This window comes from Pseudoliparis swirei, chromosome 14, assembly GCF_029220125.1.
Source record: "Pseudoliparis swirei isolate HS2019 ecotype Mariana Trench chromosome 14, NWPU_hadal_v1, whole genome shotgun sequence".
In the NCBI taxonomy this organism is placed as follows: domain Eukaryota; kingdom Metazoa; phylum Chordata; class Actinopteri; order Perciformes; family Liparidae; genus Pseudoliparis; species Pseudoliparis swirei.
This window is the reverse complement of record NC_079401.1, coordinates 9,147,110-9,167,420: the sequence shown is the minus strand read 5'-3', so window position 1 is coordinate 9,167,420 and position 20,311 is coordinate 9,147,110. Positions and strand designations below refer to the sequence as shown.

The 20,311-nt window shown below is 45.2% G+C and overlaps 4 protein-coding genes across 5 annotated transcripts; 2 read left to right on the top strand and 2 right to left on the bottom strand.

Annotated features, from left to right (window-relative positions):
• The first annotated feature begins 1,908 nt into the window (after positions 1-1,908).
• On the top strand, positions 1,909-8,098 carry arpc2 (actin related protein 2/3 complex, subunit 2). Its single transcript, XM_056431523.1, has 10 exons — positions 1,909-2,103; positions 3,459-3,493; positions 3,806-3,918; positions 5,272-5,317; positions 5,512-5,698; positions 5,913-6,006; positions 6,516-6,642; positions 6,745-6,845; positions 7,000-7,100; positions 7,614-8,098. Exons 1-10 carry the CDS (start codon positions 2,030-2,032, stop codon positions 7,633-7,635), a joined length of 900 nt encoding a protein of 299 aa, XP_056287498.1. The 5' UTR covers positions 1,909-2,029; the 3' UTR covers positions 7,636-8,098.
• A 456-nt stretch (positions 8,099-8,554) lies between these two features.
• On the bottom strand, positions 8,555-11,641 carry LOC130204523 (keratin, type I cytoskeletal 18-like). Its single transcript, XM_056431307.1, has 8 exons — positions 11,251-11,641; positions 11,006-11,088; positions 10,740-10,896; positions 10,498-10,659; positions 10,279-10,404; positions 9,487-9,716; positions 9,222-9,256; positions 8,555-8,913 (listed from the first exon to the last, which is right to left on the bottom strand). The coding sequence occupies exons 1-8, from the start codon at positions 11,629-11,631 to the stop codon at positions 8,726-8,728; spliced, it is 1,362 nt and encodes a 453-aa protein (XP_056287282.1). The 5' UTR covers positions 11,632-11,641; the 3' UTR covers positions 8,555-8,725.
• A 26-nt stretch (positions 11,642-11,667) lies between these two features.
• LOC130204524 (keratin, type II cytoskeletal 8-like) lies at positions 11,668-15,333 on the top strand. Of its 2 annotated transcripts, none has more exons than XR_008833698.1 (9): positions 11,668-11,712; positions 11,896-12,174; positions 13,037-13,245; positions 13,415-13,475; positions 13,566-13,661; positions 13,761-13,925; positions 14,018-14,143; positions 14,232-14,574; positions 14,734-15,333. XR_008833698.1 is itself a non-coding variant. In XM_056431308.1 (9 exons), exons 1-9 carry the CDS (start codon positions 12,013-12,015, stop codon positions 14,739-14,741), a joined length of 1,074 nt encoding a protein of 357 aa, XP_056287283.1. In that variant the 5' UTR covers positions 11,983-12,012; the 3' UTR covers positions 14,742-15,333. The 2 variants fall into 2 exon arrangements, 1 of the variants encoding a protein (XP_056287283.1); XM_056431308.1 differs by lacking the exon at positions 11,668-11,712 and having other exon boundaries at positions 11,983-12,174; positions 14,232-14,452; positions 14,549-14,574.
• Positions 15,334-16,074: 741 nt separating this feature from the next.
• LOC130204610 (G-protein coupled bile acid receptor 1-like) lies at positions 16,075-18,716 on the bottom strand. The gene is made up of 2 exons (XM_056431440.1): positions 18,525-18,716; positions 16,075-17,368 (listed from the first exon to the last, which is right to left on the bottom strand). The coding sequence occupies exon 2, from the start codon at positions 17,299-17,301 to the stop codon at positions 16,276-16,278; it is 1,026 nt and encodes a 341-aa protein (XP_056287415.1). The 5' UTR covers positions 17,302-17,368; positions 18,525-18,716; the 3' UTR covers positions 16,075-16,275.
• Between the last annotated feature and the right edge of the window lie 1,595 nt (positions 18,717-20,311).

The following is a 20,311-nucleotide window of genomic DNA, read 5'->3' as shown; positions in this document are numbered from 1 at the left end:
TCATATCTTTGGTATGTGGGTTGGTTTGTTGAGTGTAGGTGAGCACGCAGAGAAAGTTGATAACCACACACATCAGTAATGACAAGAGACACAGCTCATAAAAAGTCACTCCTCCTCCTCCTCCTCCTCCTCTCGGTCTTAAAGTGAAGACAAATATGTATCCAGACACAAAGGTGTCTCCTCGTCTCCCCCTTTGTCTCCATCAATCACTTCATTCAGTTCCCGAGAGCCGCGACGCACAATAGTCAACATAGTGTTGTGTTGCTTCACTGCAACGTCACACAACTAAGACATCAAGGCTCCACGACCACAAATTAACAGTTTTGGTTCTGGCCTTACTCGGGTATCATGGAAGTCTCCCAACAACACAGGCATGGCCTTGGTTTCTGGTCACTATGGTAACCGATATCTGGATCAATAGTAATGGTGGTACGAAGAAAATGAATGCAAGAAAAGGGGTTGAAGAATAAGTTAATATCAGTGTTGTTTTTGTGTTTTTCATCTTATAGTTTTTGCTGTTCTGTAAAGAGAAAAATGAACGATAGAGTGAAACTTGGCCGGGTCGAGGTGAGATACCGTGCCAAATTGTGTGTGTTCTTCTTTGGAAATATCTGAGTGACAATAAAAGGAAAAAAATTCTCGTCTGTCATTCCTTTTATCAACGTTATCGACATGTTTGTGTCCAAAGCAACATATAATGATGTACTCCCTTTAAAATGAAGCTACGCTTGGAATTTAGTTTATGTTGGGAGTGGCCTGCATCCATGCCTTCTTCTATAAGATAACACTTTTTATGTGTTTTTTATTTGACAAGGGTTTGTCTGCCTTTGGACCACCGCCCTGACGTCCTCTCAGCTGTTTGTTTTTCTATAATAAATGGATTGAACAATGTTACAATACTCCACGACAAGTCAAACTCCTGCATTCAGAACCCTCAACGAAATTCAGTCAAAGCACTCGGTAATCAGGAATTCCACCTGTGACTTATCATCATGAAGGCCATTGTTAAACTGTTAATACTCATGCAACAATACTGTACAAGTGTCATTTGAGTTGTGGTGAACCCATCAGTGACTGAACGCTATAGGTGTGTTCCTACATGAAAGTGTCTTCTTCATGGTTGGACAATAACAACACAGTACTTCCTTTGTTACATTTAACATGAGTGATGAGTACGTTGGTCGTGACAGAAAGTGCAGCCATCACTGGCAGTTATGTAGACATTCCTTGTAAATGGACTGAGGCCTATGTTTAAATGAACACCTCATACTTATCATGTCAAAGGAACCATTTGTTTTTGTCTGTCAGGTGAGAAGCATAGAGTTTTTCTCCTTGTGCTGTACAATTGATGCATAATTACTATGTTAGAAAAGAGGAATAACATTAAACATTCTTCATCTTATAAACCTTAAAACAGTAATGATGGACAGTATAAACATATGAGACCAGTGTAAAAACGAAAGTATAACACGATCAACAAAACTATATGTGTAGGAACGTCTGTTAAATATAAGCGATATTACAATACTCTTATTTTGTCTACCTGGATAGAGGATCTCTGTAAGGCCTGTTTAAAATAATAATTATTACATTATTTTCAATAATCTAGATACCTTCAGTTGATAGGGTGATTAATGATAGTTATGTTTTATATAAGGAATATGTATTTGTTTGCGTTGCATGTTTTGTATATTTAGACATTTGTTTCATGCAAAACTGATCAAAAGTAGATAGAGAAAATATACATCATCAATAAAAACAGTGACAGGTGGTTTTTTCCATCAAATCTACCACAAAACGAACAATTTCGCCGTTACGAATTTATTATTCAGGCAACATCGCGGGCCGCGTCATCTTTTGGGGTCCTGATTGTAAAATACGCGGAAGCGACAGGCGGAAGGAGCCTCGGCGGAAGCGGTCTGATCTGTCAAGGCAGGAAAATAATTTGCAGAATTTGACACAAAGAGGTTAATCCCACCAAATAGCACCGACCATCCCCCCTTTCTCCTCGACACCGGCGTCCGCTGCGATGATCCTGTTAGAAATCAATAACCGTATTATTGAAGAGACGCTGTCGTTGAAGTTCGACGGCGCATCCAACGGGTGAGAAATCATTGTTACACCTGGCTAGCGTCGCTAGCTTCAGCTAGCTCCCCCTGCAGCGGTGCACTGGAGGGAATGGCTGCATTCCACGAAGCAGGGAGGGGTTCAGAGGCCGGCGGTACACCTTTCGCCTGCTCGTCAGTCGTGTAATGTGGTTTGAAAATGGAAAAACAATCAATTGTGAATTATCTCCATTATTCCAAAGCTGGGTGTGTCTGCCCGGGTGGTGTTGTGCCACAATGTGTGACCTCGGTGATTGAATCTCTTCCGGAGACCGTGGAAGTATAATAACTGAGCGTTTGAGGCTATTTGTCGACTGCTTACCTGGCTAAACGAAAATAAAACCTGTTTGTGGTCATGGACTTCGTCGTGAATCGCGGTCACAATGTCGGACATCTTGATGTCAAACCACAAATGGCTATTTTTAACTCAACCAGCCATTTAATAAAAGACACTCATCTGCATAAACCAGGGTATTAAATCCGGATTCACAGCCAGTGAAATAATGGTTCTAAGAAAACCTGTTGACACATCAGGCCTGTCAGGAGAACCACAAAAACATCATACCCGGTGTCCTTTCCCCGCGCCATGACCCGTCAACCACTGTCACAACACAGGGATGCTATTGGTTGATTGGAGTTGGTGTTTCTACTCTATATAAACCAGATCTATGCTTTCCACGGCTCGGTAGGACCAGTTAGCAGCTACTTGGTAGCCAACCAGCGGCTCTCTCTCTCCAGCTTCCGCATTCCTGTCGTCCCGCTCCGTCAAGTCTCTGCAGCGTCTCGGAGGCAGTTTGGACACGCAGCTGCAGCGTGGATACGTGATGCATATCCATGTATCACGTGTTGTGGTTACAGCCCCTGAATAGCATTTCACTGGATTAAGAAAAGACCACGTTGTCAGAGCGAATGAGTAGAAAATCCTACTGAAATATGAATGTGTATGACCCTTGCCTTTTCCAAAGATGTTGGACAGAAAATTCACATCAGGAAACACCGGCTGTCTTTGCCTGAAATCAGAGCATAGACACTTTGCAGAATTTCAGAAATATTGTCTCTGCAATAGTTTTCCGTATGGATTAATAAGAATTTTATTTTCTGGATTGATTGAATAATCAATGACACTTTTAAAAGTTAATACAAATATTTAAAGGGTGCCTTGAAATGAGAAGCAGCAATTGACGGGGGCTTCATCATCTAATTGACGATGTCAGCACCTCCGTGTTATTTTGTTTTTGGTATTCGGGATAAATTGATCATATTTTTATTATCTCAATGACACGCAATTTAACAACTTATGGCTGTATTCTCTTTATGCCTCATGCGTCTCCTAATTTTATTCTCTCCTTGCAGAACCAAACCAGAGGCCGTAGATGTGACGTTTGCAGGTGAGATTATGTGGCATTTTATCAGGATTATATATGTCGTTTCAAGGCTATTGCTGGAGGATCTTCCTATTATGCAATCAACATGTTGCACATGCTCAGCCTTGCCAGTAATCGCTGCTAGATAGCACAAAGTGTCACATGTGAAATTGTCCAAGTTATTCTTGCGTATGTATTGAGGACATGTATTGAGGTTACTGATTAAGATGGCAGAATACCTGTCAGTGTGTCAAGTTACCAGAAGCGGAGGGTGCTGAGGTCGCCCCACATTAATCACCTACGGGCTCAAATGTTTAATATTCATCTCTGCTGCAGATTTCGATGGCGTCTTGTACCACATCTCCAACCCCAATGGGGAAAAGACCAAATTGATGGTCAGCATCTCCCTGAAGTTCTACAAGGAGCTGCAGGAGCACGGTGCCGACGAGGTACGACACACAAGTGGGAGAGCAACTTGACGTACAAATTATTTTTCCTCTGTGCCTGCCCAGACAGAAACGGGGCCCCGCGAACGCTCAGTTATGTGTGGTTTCAAAGTCTTAACACTCATATTCACATCCTTCAACTCGTGTTCACATACTGTATAAACAAATTCAACCCAGACCAGGCTTTCTACAAGACCTGGGAACAAATGAAATTCTGTGCTCATATTTCGTAAAGGGAAATATTCTTTACGGTCCGAACCCTGAGTTTAAAAGTCTTAAAAACGTGAGAAAACCGCCGAAAATACATTTGTCGCATCGAGGTCAATGGATGCATAATTGTAAACTTTTGATTTAAATTTTCTTTCCGACTGTGTATGAACCTGCTCTGCTGCAACAATACGTCGAGGCAGGATTCTCCAACAGGTTTTTGGTGTCAATTTTGAGCTGATGAAAGTATTTTTAAAAAGCCATATGACGTCCTAATTGCTATCTATACACACACACATACACACACCTCAAACACTAGAGCTCTGTTGCCATGTAAGGAAGAAAGCAGCTGCAGAGGCTTCTGGTAGAAACAGGAAGTGAGTTTGTGTGACTCACCCCAGGCGAGGAAATGCTGACTGTGAGCAGCAGCCAGTGTGTGTGTGTGTGTGTGTGTCTGTGTGTGTGTGTGTGTGTGTGTGTGTGTGTGTGTGTGTGGGCTGCCCTCCAACAACTTGCCTCCTTGTTCCCTTTAACTGGGGATAAGTGAATGGTTCAGCAGTGTTACATTAAGTTATTCAGGCTGTGAGGGGGGGGGCTTTATTCTCACACATTCCGATCTTCTTCTTCGTTTGACGCGTTTAGCTTTGCTGCTCGGATTAAAATGAGGAAGTTCATCGTGCACAACGCTCTCCTCTTTTCTTGACCTTCGCTGGCCCATGTTCGGCATACCGGAGTTTGATCAGCATATTCCTCATTCTACAGGTATGATGACAGGCGTCCATTAGAGAGGAGGCCCCCGTGTCGTTAAATCACCAACCTCCTGCGACGCTACACATTCGACCTATTGTTCTCTCTCTGCTTTTTACTGATGTTGGATATGTAGAAGAATTTTGAGTGTTATCTGTCTAGTCAAAATATGGCGCCTAATCATCATGAGACCATTCTCTGTTCTACCGTAAGAGCTTTGTCTTGCAAAAGAAAATCTTTTTCTTTTTTGAGCTCTTACAGTCCTGTTCTGCTGCATTAATTCCATCTTCTTTCCTGTGAACTAAGCTGTTGCTCTTGACGTTCGTATTCTTTTAATCATTTTTCCTTTTTGTGTCGTGCTTTGGAGAAGTGAGCTCAAAACGACAATGTTTTTAATTCCAGCTGCTCAAGAGGATCTATGGGAATTTCCTGGTTTCAGAAGAGGACGGTAAGCTCTCACAAAGTTACTGATTGCTTGAGATTGATGGACGGCTAACTCCATCATAGCCACTTCCTCATTTCTACTTGTTCCTTTTTAATATTAATCTGTGAGAATGAAAAGCAGCAGCGACCCAATGAGGCATTCCTCTCTCTAGATGTTGCACAATCTTTAACCCCGATCGATTCCCCCCCCCCCCCCAGGCTACAATGTGTCCCTCCTCTACGATCTGGACGCGCTACCGGCCAACAAAGACGAGCTGATCCACCAGGCGGGCATGCTCAAGAGGAACTGTTTCGCCTCGGTGTTTGAAAAGTACTTCAAGTTCCAGGAAGAGGGCAAAGAGGGCGAGAAGAGGGCCGTGGTCCACTACAGAGATGACGAGTCCATGTAAATGCACATTCTGATGTTTGTTCACCTGAGATGAATCCACATATGTTCTATTAGGAGTTGTGGATATAACATAAATACAATAATGAAATAAAAATGGGTTGATTGTAAAAACCTATGATGTAACACGGCTAAAAAAAAATGATGTGCTGTCCTTTTGGATGGACTCGTGTTGCAGGCCTCACAGATTCTGATTGTTTTTGTTTTTTTTCAGTTATCTGGAGGCCAAGAAAGACCGAGTGACGGTTGTGTTCAGCACGGTGTTCAAAGACGACGACGACGTCATCATCGGCAAAGTTTTCATGCAGGTGTGTGTGTCTGAGGCCACATAAAGTACATAGTCATGACGGGAATGCAGTGAGGTCATACTGCACTTGCTTCAGCTTTGGGCAAAATATAATTATTCTTAATTTGTATCTAGTTTTCGCATCAGGCGCGCAGTGAGGGTCACCATCTTTAAATAATGTGGGAACACTCCCAAGTTCCTCACATTAGCTACATGAGCGTCGCATTAATATGTTGGAATCATGAGCTGAACGCCTATTTATTTATGTTCTAATTAATGTAGTTAGCTAAGTAGCATAGCTTTTAAGAGCACATTAGCTCCAGCAGCCTGTAGCTAACGCAACAAGCTAAGTAGCTAATAAGCTAATCTTAAGAGCTGAATGGATTTCCTTCCTTTGCGGTTAAACTCACGTTTTCCTTTTTACATTTTGTCCTGGATAATACTTACATTAGTCTATCTAGTCCTCGTACCGTACCACCTACGCTGTGTTTTACCACAGCACCGCAGTCATCTTTCCTTCTGGGTGTGTAGGAGTTCAAAGAGGGTCGGCGAGCCAGCCACACGGCCCCCCAGGTGCTGTTCAGCCACAGGGAGCCCCCGCTGGAGCTGAAGGACACGGACGCCGCCGTGGGGGACAACATTGGATACATCACCTTCGGTCCGTACACGAGCCTGGAAGCTCCACAACTGTGCTTATTTATTTTTTAACTCGCCTACGAATTAGATTTCTGGTATATTTACACTGACTTTACGTCTCCAGTCCTGTTCCCACGCCACACCAATGTCAATACCAGAGACAACACCATCAACCTCATCCACACCTTCAGGGACTACCTGCACTACCACATAAAGTGCTCCAAGGTCGGTTCAACTCCACCACACGTTTCCTTTCGAGGGTTTTAAAACGTGCACGTTCTGCTCTCTTTGGAGCAAATGTTCCATAAAAAGCTTCTTTTTTTAAAACTTGCTATCAGTTTGTTTTGCGCTCCTCATACGATTGTGTTTCCCTCCGTAGGCCTACATTCACACACGCATGAGGGCCAAGACGTCAGACTTCCTCAAGGTGCTGAACCGCGCTCGACCCGACGCCGAGAAGAAGGAGATGAAGACCATCTCGTACGTACCGCCGCTCTGTCTTCACCTCCCTTTCCCGGTCACGTTTCCCTGTTCCTCATTCAGGGTTGATTTGAACAGATTTTTACTTTTGCCGCTCCTTCTGTTCCCGTCCGTGGCGTTGTGTGTTTTTGAGGCGTGACTGTTTGCCGAGGAATTTTTACAGCTCTCTGCTTTTCCTAGAACCTCCATACAGTTTTTTGTTTTGTTTTGTAACATTAGAAATGATTGGGAAGTTATAAAAAAAAGAGTCTTTGTTCCATGGTTAACGTGTAACTGAAACAATCAGAACACACACAGCCGAAAATATCGGCTTAGCAATACTCGTGAATATAGAACCCAAACTGTAAGTGTCTGTCGCTTATTGTTGGCAGATTAAATGATATCACAGTTGTCCTTCACTCAAGTTTATTACCAAATGAGTCCTCTCCAAAAATATTAGTTGTGCCGTAGCGGTGAAGACGAGGACCTGTTTGGTGTTGTGGCGTCTCATGTGTCTTTCTTTTGATTTCTCAGTGGAAAAACGTTCTCCCGCTGAGGCTGACCCCCCCCCGGCCCCCCCACCTGAGAAAGCCCCTTGGACGTGAGCCCAAACGCGCTCTGCTGAGACTCGACGCCACATCGGACAGGACTCCTAAATGCTCTCGCCCAGCCCCCCAAATACATGTCCAGTCTTTCCTCTTCCCTTCTTCTTCTTTTTTTTTATTTTTATGAATAATAATGTCGGCTCGACTTCGGGGGACAAGCCGCGGCTCAAGATAAACGGGAACACGGGCATTCCCCGCTTTGCGTAGTTAAAGAGAATTATTAGTCCTATATAAATATATATATGAAAAAAACAAATTGAAATTTTTGATACGATATCTTTTACTCCATTTGGTACTCTCGCTTGCCCCTCAATATCCAAGTACTGGATGATTTCAATCCTCCCCCCTCTGTGCTTTCATGTCGTCTGTACCATTGTCATTTGAAAAAATAAAATAAATCACTTACAAAACTAACACTTCTCTTTGCTTCCTTTTGAAAGTTGTAATGTCTTGAAGAAATATTAATATAGAAATTGCCGTGTATATTTGAAATACTCAATTTTGGGTTTAATAATAAAAACAAATTTTTTTTTTTAGGCGTCCGCTTGAAAATTGCATTCCCAAACTTAAAAATAGTATCTCTGCACCCCCATGGGCTATTTTAATAATATTGTTGTTATAATAAAGGAAACACTTGTGAGCTTTGGTTCAGATGTGTAGATATCAGTACATATGTCACTGGTGAGGAGTAAATGAAGATGGCACACGGCACAAATTAAAAAGTTTCATGTTCGTCCGGATGATGATTTCTTTGGACAGATGCAGGTTTAATGGCTTTCTAACTTGTTTTTTGCTCTTAAGTAAGTGAATGTGCAGATGCATTTATACTTCTACCTTCAGTCAGAATAGGTCAATGAAACACTTTTTAAATCAAACATTTATTTTGTGGTGACCTCATGGGACCTTTACAGGTGAAGTAGCAAGAAACAGTTTGACAGAAAAGCTTTTTAAGATCAGGTTTTGACCACTTCCTCCTCTTTCTTGGGCTTTTCATCTTCATTCTCAGAGGACGAGGAGGAGGAGGAAGAAGAGGAATCTTTCTTATTTTTGGTCTTGGGCTTTTTCTTCTTGCTTGGTGCAGCTGGATACTGCGTTGTCGACGGCGACCTTCTCGTTCTTCACGAGGTCTCCTCCCTCCTCTTCTTCGGGGGCGTGTTCTCGCTTCACGGGGGCTTCTTCCTCCACTCGTCTCAGCTGCACAGGCACCTTATTGTCAGGCTTCTGCCGGCCTGGAAACAAGGAGATCAAAGTGTGCTTAGCTTCCCTCTGGCCCTCCGGCTCTCCTTCAACCTGTGTGGGGATTCTGCTCGGACGAAATCATTCAATGTCTTCATTTTTTAGATTGATTAATACATTGTATGATTCCATTAGTGTTAAATTGGGGTGTGCGATTGCATGCAGTGATGTGACAGAAACACTGGGGTGCGGTGAAGGGAGGAAGGGTGTGGCATTCAGGGAAACACGCTCTTTTTCTTGTTGTGCGAGGAGCCAATCACAACTGACTGACAAGCTTTCTGTCTTTTCCAACAGGACTTACCGCGGCGCACCACATCTTCTAAAGAAAAGTCCAAGCTGTCGGGAAAGAGGAGGATGAGAATGCTTAACAAGTGGGAAACAAGTATATAAATAAGCCAACATCCACTTCCAAATATATATATATATATATATATATAACTATAACTATCCCTACAGTTGTAGCTTACTATCCCAAGTATTATTTCACCTCTGCAGAAGAGATGTGGTTATATTTGAGCCAATAGGATGCATCGAGACGTCATGACATCATATGTGTGACCTCTCACCTTTCAGGGTCGGCGGTGATGCCCTGCAGCAGCCGCTGGTAGTTATCCATTTCCGTCTCCAGCTTCATCTTCACACACAGCAGATTGTTGTTGTTTTCCACGTGGCGCTCCACCTGGGCCCTCATCTTCCTCAGCTCCGCCTGCAGGTGCAGTATGGCCCGGTTGAGGGGGCCCAGGCGCTGGCCGTACTCCACCTTGGTGCTGTTCAGGGCCTCCTCCAGATTGTAGAGCTGAAAAGGAGCACACAGAGTGGATTTTTTAAAACGTATTTTCCAGGGTCTTTTTTGTGTGTCTTTAGACATTCAATTCAATTCAATTCAGTTTATTTGTATAGCCCAATTTCACAAATTACAAATTTGTCTCGGAGTGCTTTACAATCTGTACACATAGACATCCCTGCCCCAAAACCTCGCATCGGACCAGGAAAAACTCCCAAATAACCCTTCAGGGGGAAAAAAGGGAAGAAACCTTCAGGAGAGGAACAGAGGAGGATCCCTCTCCAGGATGGACAGAACAATAGATGTAATGTGTACATTCCACCACGTAGTTTGGAGCCGTAAACTTTTAAAAGGTTCGCTGTTTGTTCTGTGACGCAAGAGCAGATCCAGCTGGCGGTGAGACGGGTGAAGAGTGTGTGTCAAAGTAACATGTTTATGTAATGACAGGGCAGCCAGGTATGCTTGTGTCTTTGATCTGGCGGGTGTTTGCTGTCCAAAAAGCTGCAGAGTGATTCTTTAAAAACATGGAAAATGGCATCTCCAAAACTTCTGAAAACACGCGTGTGCGGTTTACCTTGCTCAGAAAAGCCTGCAGCTTAATTTCCAGAGATCTTTTCTGTGTGAGTAGTTCCTTGAGCTCGGACTTTCCAGACTGCAGGTGCTCGTTATTTTGGGCCTCCGCCACCTTGATGTTTTCAAACTTGGAGAGGGGGAAGAGAATGAGTGAGATGGGGCTGAAGAGAGGGAAGGAGAAACCGATGTGCGACTGGGAGGATGCTGAAGGTAAACGCACCTGTCTCTGGTACCACTCCTCGGTGTCCTTCAGGTTCTTCTTGGCGAGCTTGTCGTACTGGTAGCGGATGTTGTTGACCACCTCGGCCAGGTCGGAGCTCTTGGACTCCATCTCCACCTTGACCTCGGAGTCCTTGACCTTCTCGACCAGGACGTCCACCTCCTGTACGAAAGCCGTTGGGTTTTACGAGTTTGCTATTTCCGTGACGCGTTCATCGGAGCGTGCTCGTCTCCAAGTCTCACCTCTTGGTGGTCCCGCTCGAGGCGACCGAGCTCCTCCTTCACCAGATCGATCTCTCTCTGCGTCTGCGTCTGGTTCAGCTTGGTGTCCTCCCGGGTCTTCTTCAGATCCTGCAGGTCTTTCTCTAGTTCGTTCCCTGCCTTTATCTCATCGTCCAGCCTGCACACAGAGGGGAGAAGCAACAATGATCCACAGAAAAACATTTCATTTTGGTGTAAATTGTGATCTGGATGTGGTCCGAAAATTAAAAAGTTAGCATGTGATTCACTTTTTCGTGAAATCTTCATTCGCCAATTTGGTGTTTTCAATCTGGAGCAGCAGCTTGGCGTTGTCCATGGCGATGTCTTTGATCTAAGAAGATGAATGACATGACAGTGATATCGTTATTTGGATTTAATGTTTTGATTTAGCCGCATATATGCAATGCATCTTGTCATATTTCATGAGATTTATGAATGGAAAATGTGCTCAGGATGAAATGCAAATCATTTCAAATGAAACGTGATGACCAACCTGCTTCTTGAGATCCTCCAGGGGTTTCTCGACCTCATTCCAGTCGCGCACCTCAGGTGTTTTCCTCTTGAACAAAATCTCATCGATCTCGTCCTCCAGGTCCTGGTTTTCCTTCTCCAGATCTCTCACCCGGCCCAGGTAGCCGGACAGTCGGTCGTTCAGACCCCGCAGGGTCTGCTTGTCGTCCGCGGGAGCCGCGGGGGCGGCGGGAGGGGCCGCATCCGCCTGGGGCTCGACAGGCGACTTCAGAGCGGCGGGAGCGGAGTCCCTGTCCGTGTCGTTGCGCAGCACGTTGCGCAGCCCCTGCAGGCTCGCCACCGACGCCCTGGAGCCCCTTCCCCCGGCTCCACCGAACATGCTGGCGGCGCTGTTTGAAGGCATGCTTGCTGCTGAGTGAGAGGGAGCTGAAGCACAGGGAGCGGGTCTGACTGGACAGACACTTGATGGGTGTGATGGAGACAGGTAGGTTTTATACCTTTTACGCACGCATCCGCCCCGAGCTTCACCATTGGCTCCTGGTGCCCAGCACCACTCCTGGACAAACTGGTTCAGACTCAAACTTCAAGTATTTCATGTTTTTTATTATTATTTCCTCACTGTTATTCTGCACTCTTCCTCTCTTGATTGGACGCGTGCGGAGTTTAGGGGAGGGGATGGGTGGTCCTTGTCAAGCTTATAAGCAGGTGATGCAGAGGGCTGGAGGAACCTTCACGGCTCACCTGTTCGTCTTCTGGGTCTCACCTCACCGGTACAAACTGCAATATGTCTAGACCGAGAGATTACAGCAGCCAGACCTACCCCCCCGGCCTCACCGGGCCGGTCAAAAGCTTCCCGACCCGCGACAAGATCGACCCGTCGGGCAAATCCAGGGAGAAGGACGACATGGTGGCACTCAACGACAAGTTCGTCAGGTTGATCGACAAGGTGTGTACAATACATCTGTATTATTTCAGAATAAGAATGTGTGACAGTTGGGCTAAATTAATTAATTGGTTTATTATGATATTATTATAGTTTTTTTGCTGCTTTTTAACAGTAAAAGGTTCGCCTATATTAAACAAAAGGCTATATTAAATAATGACGTTATCTATTATATTATTACATAATAAAGATATGACGATTTTTCTCTCGCTTGAACATTTGTTTTTTTGTGGATTATAATTCAAACAATATTCTAATTACTTGACTTCATTAAATTATTTTTGTGCATTTTTTTCCTTCTTTTTTATGTAGTAGTAATTACTTTTGTTTGTGGCCTTCCTTCCCTCATTTGAACCAACGCAAAATGTCATAATAACAACAAGCTTTTTTTGAGGTTATAACATTTGTAAAACCTGACTAATACGCATCTGTGAGCTGTAATGCATTCCGTAACCGGAGGCCATAAAAAGTTATTTTGGCTCGCTTCACTTCAGGTGTAGGACGCCACCTGGTGGATAACGATACACCTTTAAGTCTAAGGGGTTTAAGGGTCATCAGTCAGACAACGCCACCTGAACTATTTGGACCCAGTGTTGTTCTGCTGACGACAGTGGCAAACAGCCAATCAAATTGCAGCAACTTTGAGCATGCGCATTGCAAAGATTATGTTGCTCTTGCCTCAAACGCAGAATTATAATAATAAACTTCACTTTTACTTTGTTGCCAGCAGGTGGAGCTAAACTTACATATTTAGAGTATGCAATAACACAAGGGCCCCATAATTATAACAAAAGTTAGCCTCTAAAGCTACAGTATATATTTAGACCTTATCATTCCTCATAAATAACGTCTGTTTCTGCCTTAGGTGAAACACCTGGAGGATGAGAATAAGAAGCTTGACATGAAGAGGAAGATCCTCAAGGACCAGGGCGACTATGAGGGGAAGGTCGACGACATCGTCAAGCATCTGGAGAACGAGATGGAGCAGCAGATCGAGAACTTGCTCCGGGACCAAGACAAGCTGGAGGCGGAGCTTCTCCAGAACCAGGAGGAGGTGGAAGACACCAAGAAGAGGTCAGTGGGTCCATCAACTTTCAATATGTCCTTATTTGGGTGAGAATATGTTAATTAAAGGGAAACCATGTCCCTTGTTTTCTACAGCTGCAAACACAGCATGAACGCAGAGGACTCCAAATGTCATTATTGGAATGAATTAACTTTTCCCTCTTTCTCTTGGTTTCAGGTATGAGGACAATTTAGCAAAGAAAGCCGAACTTGAGAACGATTTTATCATCACGAAAAAGGTACTGTCTGTGTTTTATGCTGCTTTTTAAAAATACCTTTTAGGAACTATAGTCTCTCATGAAGTTTGAGTTGTTTAATGTGTGTAACAGGACGTCGATGAAGGTCACCTGGAGGCAGTAGATCTGGCTCTGGAGCTGGAGGACCTGATGGGGAAACTGGACTTCCTCAGGATTGGCTATGATGAGGTAAACACATGGTTTGTTGTTATTTTTCATTGGTTATCTATCATTGTTGGACCCGGAGGAGACACTTGAGCTCTGTGGTACCCGTGTCTGAACCCGCAGGAGATCAAGGAGCTGGAGTCGATCATCCAAAACGAGACGGTGGTCCTACGCGACGACAGCAAGCGGTCTCTGGACATGGACAAGATCGTCGAGGGAGTCAAGACCCAGTACGCCAACATGGCCGGCCGCACCAGGGAGGAAGCCGAGCAGTGGAACCAGAAAAAGGTGAGGGAGAGGAAGATTCTCTCTTAAACCAGCTCCAGTTACAAACAGACGTGGTACAAATGTATGCCCCCCCCCCTCCCTCTTCCCCTTAGATGGATGCCATGGTCTCGACTGCAGGGCAGCGGGAGAAGGATGTGCGTGATTTAAGGCGGGAGATCTCAGACCTGCTGCGCCACATCCAGAGGCTCAACGGGGACCTGGAGGCCCTCCAGAGGAAGGTTGTGACCCTGCAGATGAAGCGCTATACCCGGAGTTCATCCGTTTCAGCCGCTGACGATCTCTTCCCGCTCTGCGTTTCGTCGTCAGGAGGATTCCCTGAAGAAGGACATCGACGACGTGAAGACAGAAGGAGACAAGAGCCTGGAGAACTCTCGGGAGGACATCGCAAAGCTGGAGGAGGCCTTGCGGCGGGCCAAGCAAGACTTGGCCGGACAGATCCGCGAGCACCAGGCGCTGATGAACCTGAAGCTGGCCCTGGACATCGAGATCGCCACCTACCGCAAGCTGCTGGAGGGCGAGGAGCAGAGGTATGCGAGGAGATCATCACGTCGGTTATCGTGTACCACCAATGCGTTATAGTTCCAACTAACAAAGGTCTCTCCCTCGGCTCCTTCCCTGTGAAGAATGAACCACCTCATGCGCAACGCAGGTGAGAACCTTTCAGTTACTTTGAGACCCCCCCTTGGTCTTCTCTTCCCCTTTCAGAAATTTCTTTTGAACAAACTGCATCTGGTTTCATGCATATCAACATTGTCATGACTGATTGGTGTTTCGTGTCCCGCTAAATTTAAACTTCTCTTTCGCTCAGATTTCTAAAAAATAAGAAAACCAACCAATCCACGTCCTTACTTGCACGCAGACGTTCCGCTGCCATCGGAGCAACACCTGCCCGAGAAGCCACGAGTCCCAAACCCCCCCCCCCCCCTCCAATAAACGCCTGCTGATCCGGGTGGAGGCCGGCAGAGTCGTGCCCGAAAGCTCCCATTACACCGACGACTGACCCGGCACGGTCCAATCACACCTCTCTGTCTGCAGCTTTACACTACATCCGCAACATGTGATTAAAGTAATGAATTAAACTCCTCCGGGAATCATGATGAAAGTGGCTTTTTAAATGCTATCGTTGAACAAAAGCTTCTTGGCAGGTGGGACGGTTTTTTCCCTCGAATCCAGAGACGTTTTGTTTATGTCGAGCAGTGTTTAAAAAAAAAAAATGTCTTATCTTTGTTGGCCTTCGCAAATACTCGTGTTCTCGGTTCCACCGGTGTGCGTTCCCTCGTGCCTTTTCTGTCTGCTTTATATCTCAAACATGTCCAAAAGATCACAAGGGAGTCAGAGGGGCATCAACGTTTTACGATTCAATATTTATAACTGGACACGATAAATAAATAAAGCGCCGTGAACAATACATCGTGTGCTCTCTTTTTCATTCACAATAACACACACGGGGGGGAGTGTATAGTGAAGAAAAGACATGTTGTGACGTCACTCAGACGCCGTGCGTTTCCCCTTGGTGCAGATGCAGTCAGTCATCAGGAGCTGGAGCATTACAGTCTCCTCTTCCTCTTCGTCCTCCTCGGTCTCACGTGCACAATATTCCCGAAGTGGAAAACACGCTGTGCAACATGTCCGAGCAAGGCAACGCGTGGACACCTGACCCCGCGGTGATATCCCATCCCTCCTCATGTCCCATTCCAGTCGGACCTCGTTTGCTCTTTAACTGGATTAAAGTCTCTTTTCCGCCCACGTACACGTCTAAAACCCCTATTCGATCGGGGAAACAAGTCGCACGGCATGTATTCAAATCAAGTCCCAAATAGTAAATCGAATTTCCCCTTGAATGGATCTTTATGTCACTTGTAGTCTCGGAGTACAAGTATGTGGCCGATACGTAAGCTCCCTGGAGCAGTTTATCTAAATATGGCCAAAATCTGGCAACTCATTTCCAACATCTTACTCGCGCTGCATGGTTTTTTCGCCTCATGGCGTGCACGCTTGTGCTTGACGCTCCTGGAGATGAATTATGGACTCCCCTCTTCAGCCTGCATACCAGTATATAGATAAACACCAAGTAGGAGTAAACATTGCAGGCAGATGGAAAAAGTCTACCGCCGGTTGAACTGATATCCAGAGCAGAGAGACAAATGAGGGCTTTGAGCTCTACGTTTATGGGATGTGCAACACTTTACATTCAACATTGCTTCATCATGTTATTATAATGATAATGTACATTCCTGCGGCCCTCTCATGTCCCGGAGAGACATCGGGACAATGTCAGCGCCTGCTTGGTTTCAATGTTGTCAGCCAAATTATGAAAATGTAATGGAAGCCCATCAATGACTGATTCTCCTCAGACCGACACCTCCTCCGATGCCCGCATCCTTCGCCTCCACCTGTCTCTGAGTTTCTGGAGGAGCTTGTACGCGGGCTCCGTGTACTGCCTGTTGGCGAGGCCGAGCACCAGCGGCACCACCGCCATGCTGCCGATGCCGGTGCACGACAGCACGATGTGCGTGGCGGAGCTCCGCTTGGTGTCGCTGATCAAGAAGGCGATGCACACGTGCATGTAAATGAGGTAGGGCACCCAGCACGCCAGAAAGGTCAGCGACACGGCCACCACGCAGCGCGTGTACCGCAGGTTCAGCCTCTGCTCGTGGTCCGAGGCCTGGCTGCCACGCTCCACCGAGCGATGGAGGCGGCACATGTCCCTCAGCTGGCCTCGGGTGATCCACAGAACACGGCCGGTCATGCCGGCGATGGTTAGTATGGCGGGCAGGACGAGTCCGTACACCTCCAAGTAGATGAAGGCGTTGGGGAACACCCGCCTGTACGAGCAGCACTTGGTCCTGTTGGGTAAACAGTTTGAAAGCGGCGTTTCGTCGTGGCCGCTCGCACAGCAGCCGTTCCAATCCGGGCCCGTCCAGTTGTTCCACCCGAAAGCGGGCAGGGACGCGAACAGAAGCGGCGGCGCCCAGACGACGAGCAGCGCCAGAGGGAAGCTGCGATGCATCCACAGGTTAGTGTAGTGCAAGGGGTCGACGATGCAGATGTAGCGCTCGTAGTGGACCACGACCAGGTTGAAAAGGAACGCCAGGAAGAGGAAGTTCGGGAAAACGTGAGCCACCAGGCAGGAGCTGAAACTCAGCTCCCGGTTCAGGCCCATGAGCGGTATGAAGGGCAGCGCCACGCCCGTGCACAGGTCCGCCACCAGGAGGCTGAGGAAGAAGTAGTTGGGCGTGTTGTGGAGCTGGCGGTTGCAGGCGATGCCCAGGATGATGACGAGATTGGCCAAGATGATGGAGGTCGACAGCGGTATGGTGATGGCGTAGATGAGCTGCTCCCCCGAGAGAGGGTGGGAGTCGTTGCAGTCCATCATGTGTGAGATCCGCGGACTTCCTCCCCTTTGCAGACTGGCTCTACTCCCATCAAGGCACGGCTAGACCCTGCGGGTGGAAGGAGACGCACGGTTGAAGTCGAGCTATGGAGGCCCAACAAGCTGAAATGGATTGAGGGCATTTGCTGACCCTTGTTTTTTTTTGTTGGGAACATCGAGTGAAACTTTCAGAGGAATTGCAAATGAGTGGAGGTCAATTTTTTAAAATTTGAAATCAAATGTAGCAGCTGGTGGAGCAGAGGGGATGTGGAGTCAAACAAAAAAAAAGAGGGCGATAAACTGTGAGACCGGTACGCTCTGTTCAAAGAGATACAGTTCAGAAACCTCTTGAAAGCCAATAGAAGCGCCAAATCTTACGTCAGTGAACTTCCCTAAAATATCAAATTTCGTCCTTTGTTACAACACTATCTGCCATCTCTTAACCAGGAAAAGCAATGTAACCTGTTTGTGAGCTCACACACGAGATTTGAGGCCGCTGTCATTCAATAATTCATGAGCTGGGACTCTGGAGTTACACCCCGCTTTGTGTCTGTTATATGTCCCGGAGATCATTTAAAAGTTTATGGTCAAGGTAAATATTCCCATTGAACTACAATAAACCATATATTACACATAGATTTATTTGTCTATATCTTTTATAAATATACTTTATTATGTCGGGCTATCTCGTATCGTTTGCAACTTTGTGAAACAGCTGTTAATGTGCAAAAGCGATATATTACGATGTTACAAATAAACATTGCAAAATGTCCGTATTTCCTATGTCCACATATATAACATACCATGTGGCAACCAGCTCAATAAAAGGAATTTCATGGTATCAAAGTCCTGCGACAGTTTCAACAAATAAAGCCTTTAAAGGGTTTTTAAAAGGTGAATACAAAGAAATAAATTGGTTTTACTTCTAAATTACTACGTTAATGCCATTTGATTTAAATTAATGAGTTTCCTCTCCTCTGAAATGTGTTTTAAAGCCATTTTTCCAAATGTATCTTAATATAAGGATCTACTTTTCTTTTTAAAGAAATAAAACAATGAGCTCCAACAAGAAAATGAAATATGTAATGTAAAATAATTTTAATCTAAAAAGTAGTTAAAAAGAGTTTTAAAAAATGATTGTATACTTTTAATAATTCACCAGAAATAAATAATAATCTTTTGCAAAGTATGACTTTTTGAAATAAAAAAACGAAAAAGGCGTTCACCTGTTTTTTGGTGGGATAGACCGTCCAGTCATGTATCCTTTGGCAATGAAAATGCAAATAAATAACCGCTTCTTATCGATCTCGTGATGCCTTCGACCCTTTCCCCTGCATGTCACATCCACAAGCAGAAGATGACGTCTTCCACATGAACTACAGGAGCTTCTTCTTGATCGTTTAACAATCCTTTAAGTCAAGTCAGCCTCACCACAAAGGAAGCGAGAGCGAGGAGCCAAGTGGTGGGCTGTTCCTCTCAGATACTTTAAAGGGGAAGTGCACACTGAAGGAGGAGGCAGTTGTACTGTAAATAGTCTTTTCCTGATGGGTGTCGCTGGTCACACTGAGGATAAGACCGCAGGGTCCGTTAACCCTTCACCTGCTAACCAACCACCTTGCGGCTTTTCTTGACCACTGTCGAGGATTGCGGTTCACGTCCATGCATGGAAGAAGGATGCAAAGCGTTCATCACTCCAGCCTGAATATGAAGGACATTCCTGGGTAGCATCAGCAGGCCTGGCATGCGCTTTGGTTTCACTCCCTCCATGAAGGCCCCGAGAGGCTTCTGGGGTTTATGATCCTCAAGTGAAAGCTCAGTTAGAGAACCAAGGGAGGAACATAAGAAACAAAAATCCAACTGTTAATAATAATATTTTCAAGCCAAAAGGGATCCTCCACGAAGTTTACAACTTTTAAGCTGTCTCAAGGGGGAAATAATATTGTTTATCAAAATATACAGAAGCTGTACAAACAAGCCTTTCTTTAGAATTGTCGACATAAATGGGAGTTTAACATTTTTATTTCTTTCAAATGGCTTAGGAGCCTAAACACGGAAAATAAATGGAGACATTCATTTAGAAATCAATAATGAGGGTTGATCTTGTTCTTACTTATGGCGTTGACATTGAGCATTTGAAGGTCTTCCCACAGAATCCTCTTCTGTCAGACCACAACCTCATAACTTTTGAATTTATACTACCGGAGTGTACTCCGTTAGTCCAAAGTTTCTACACCAGATGTCTAACTGACTCTTTTCACAATACTTCAAGTTGTGTTCTTTATCAAAACTACAAAATTCAATTCTACAAACTGATTCTTGAGGCACTGCTTGGGGTTTGAACAACAGTTCTACTGTTTACTAAACATGCACTTTAACCAATTAAGCCACAGCGCCTATATAAAATTCACTTTTCACAGTACTTCAAGTTCTGTTCTTTACCAAAACGACAAAACCATAAAAGTAAATACTACAAACTCATTCTTGAGGCTTTGCTGGGATTTGAACACCAGACCTCTTGTTTACTAAACATGCACTTTAACCAATTAAGCCACAGCACCTATATAAATGTCCCTTTTCACAGTACTTCAAGTTCTGTTCTTTACCAAAACTACAAAACCATATTAAAGCTGCGAACAGCATTGAACGGGTCCTCGCTCATCTGTGCCGGTCGGGGGCGCCGGCGGGACGCTGGCCCGCTCGGCCGAGGACGCAGGCACGCCGGTCGGATTTGACGCCGTTTGTCACGTAAGAGTGCAATTAGGCTTGTCGATAAACTCAGGACGTGACTTGTAACGAGCACGACAAGTTTGGGGCAGATTCGACCAAGTCCAGTTTAGGATCTAGGTGGCGCTTTAACTACATGAACATATTCATGCATCATGTGTCCCTACGTGAAGTGTAGACCACGTCATGTAAATTAAATGTAAAAAAAACCAATAACATTATTTTTGCCTTAGCCTGGAATCGAAAACAGGTCTCTGGGTCACAAGGCAAGCACCTAGTGCTCTGCGCC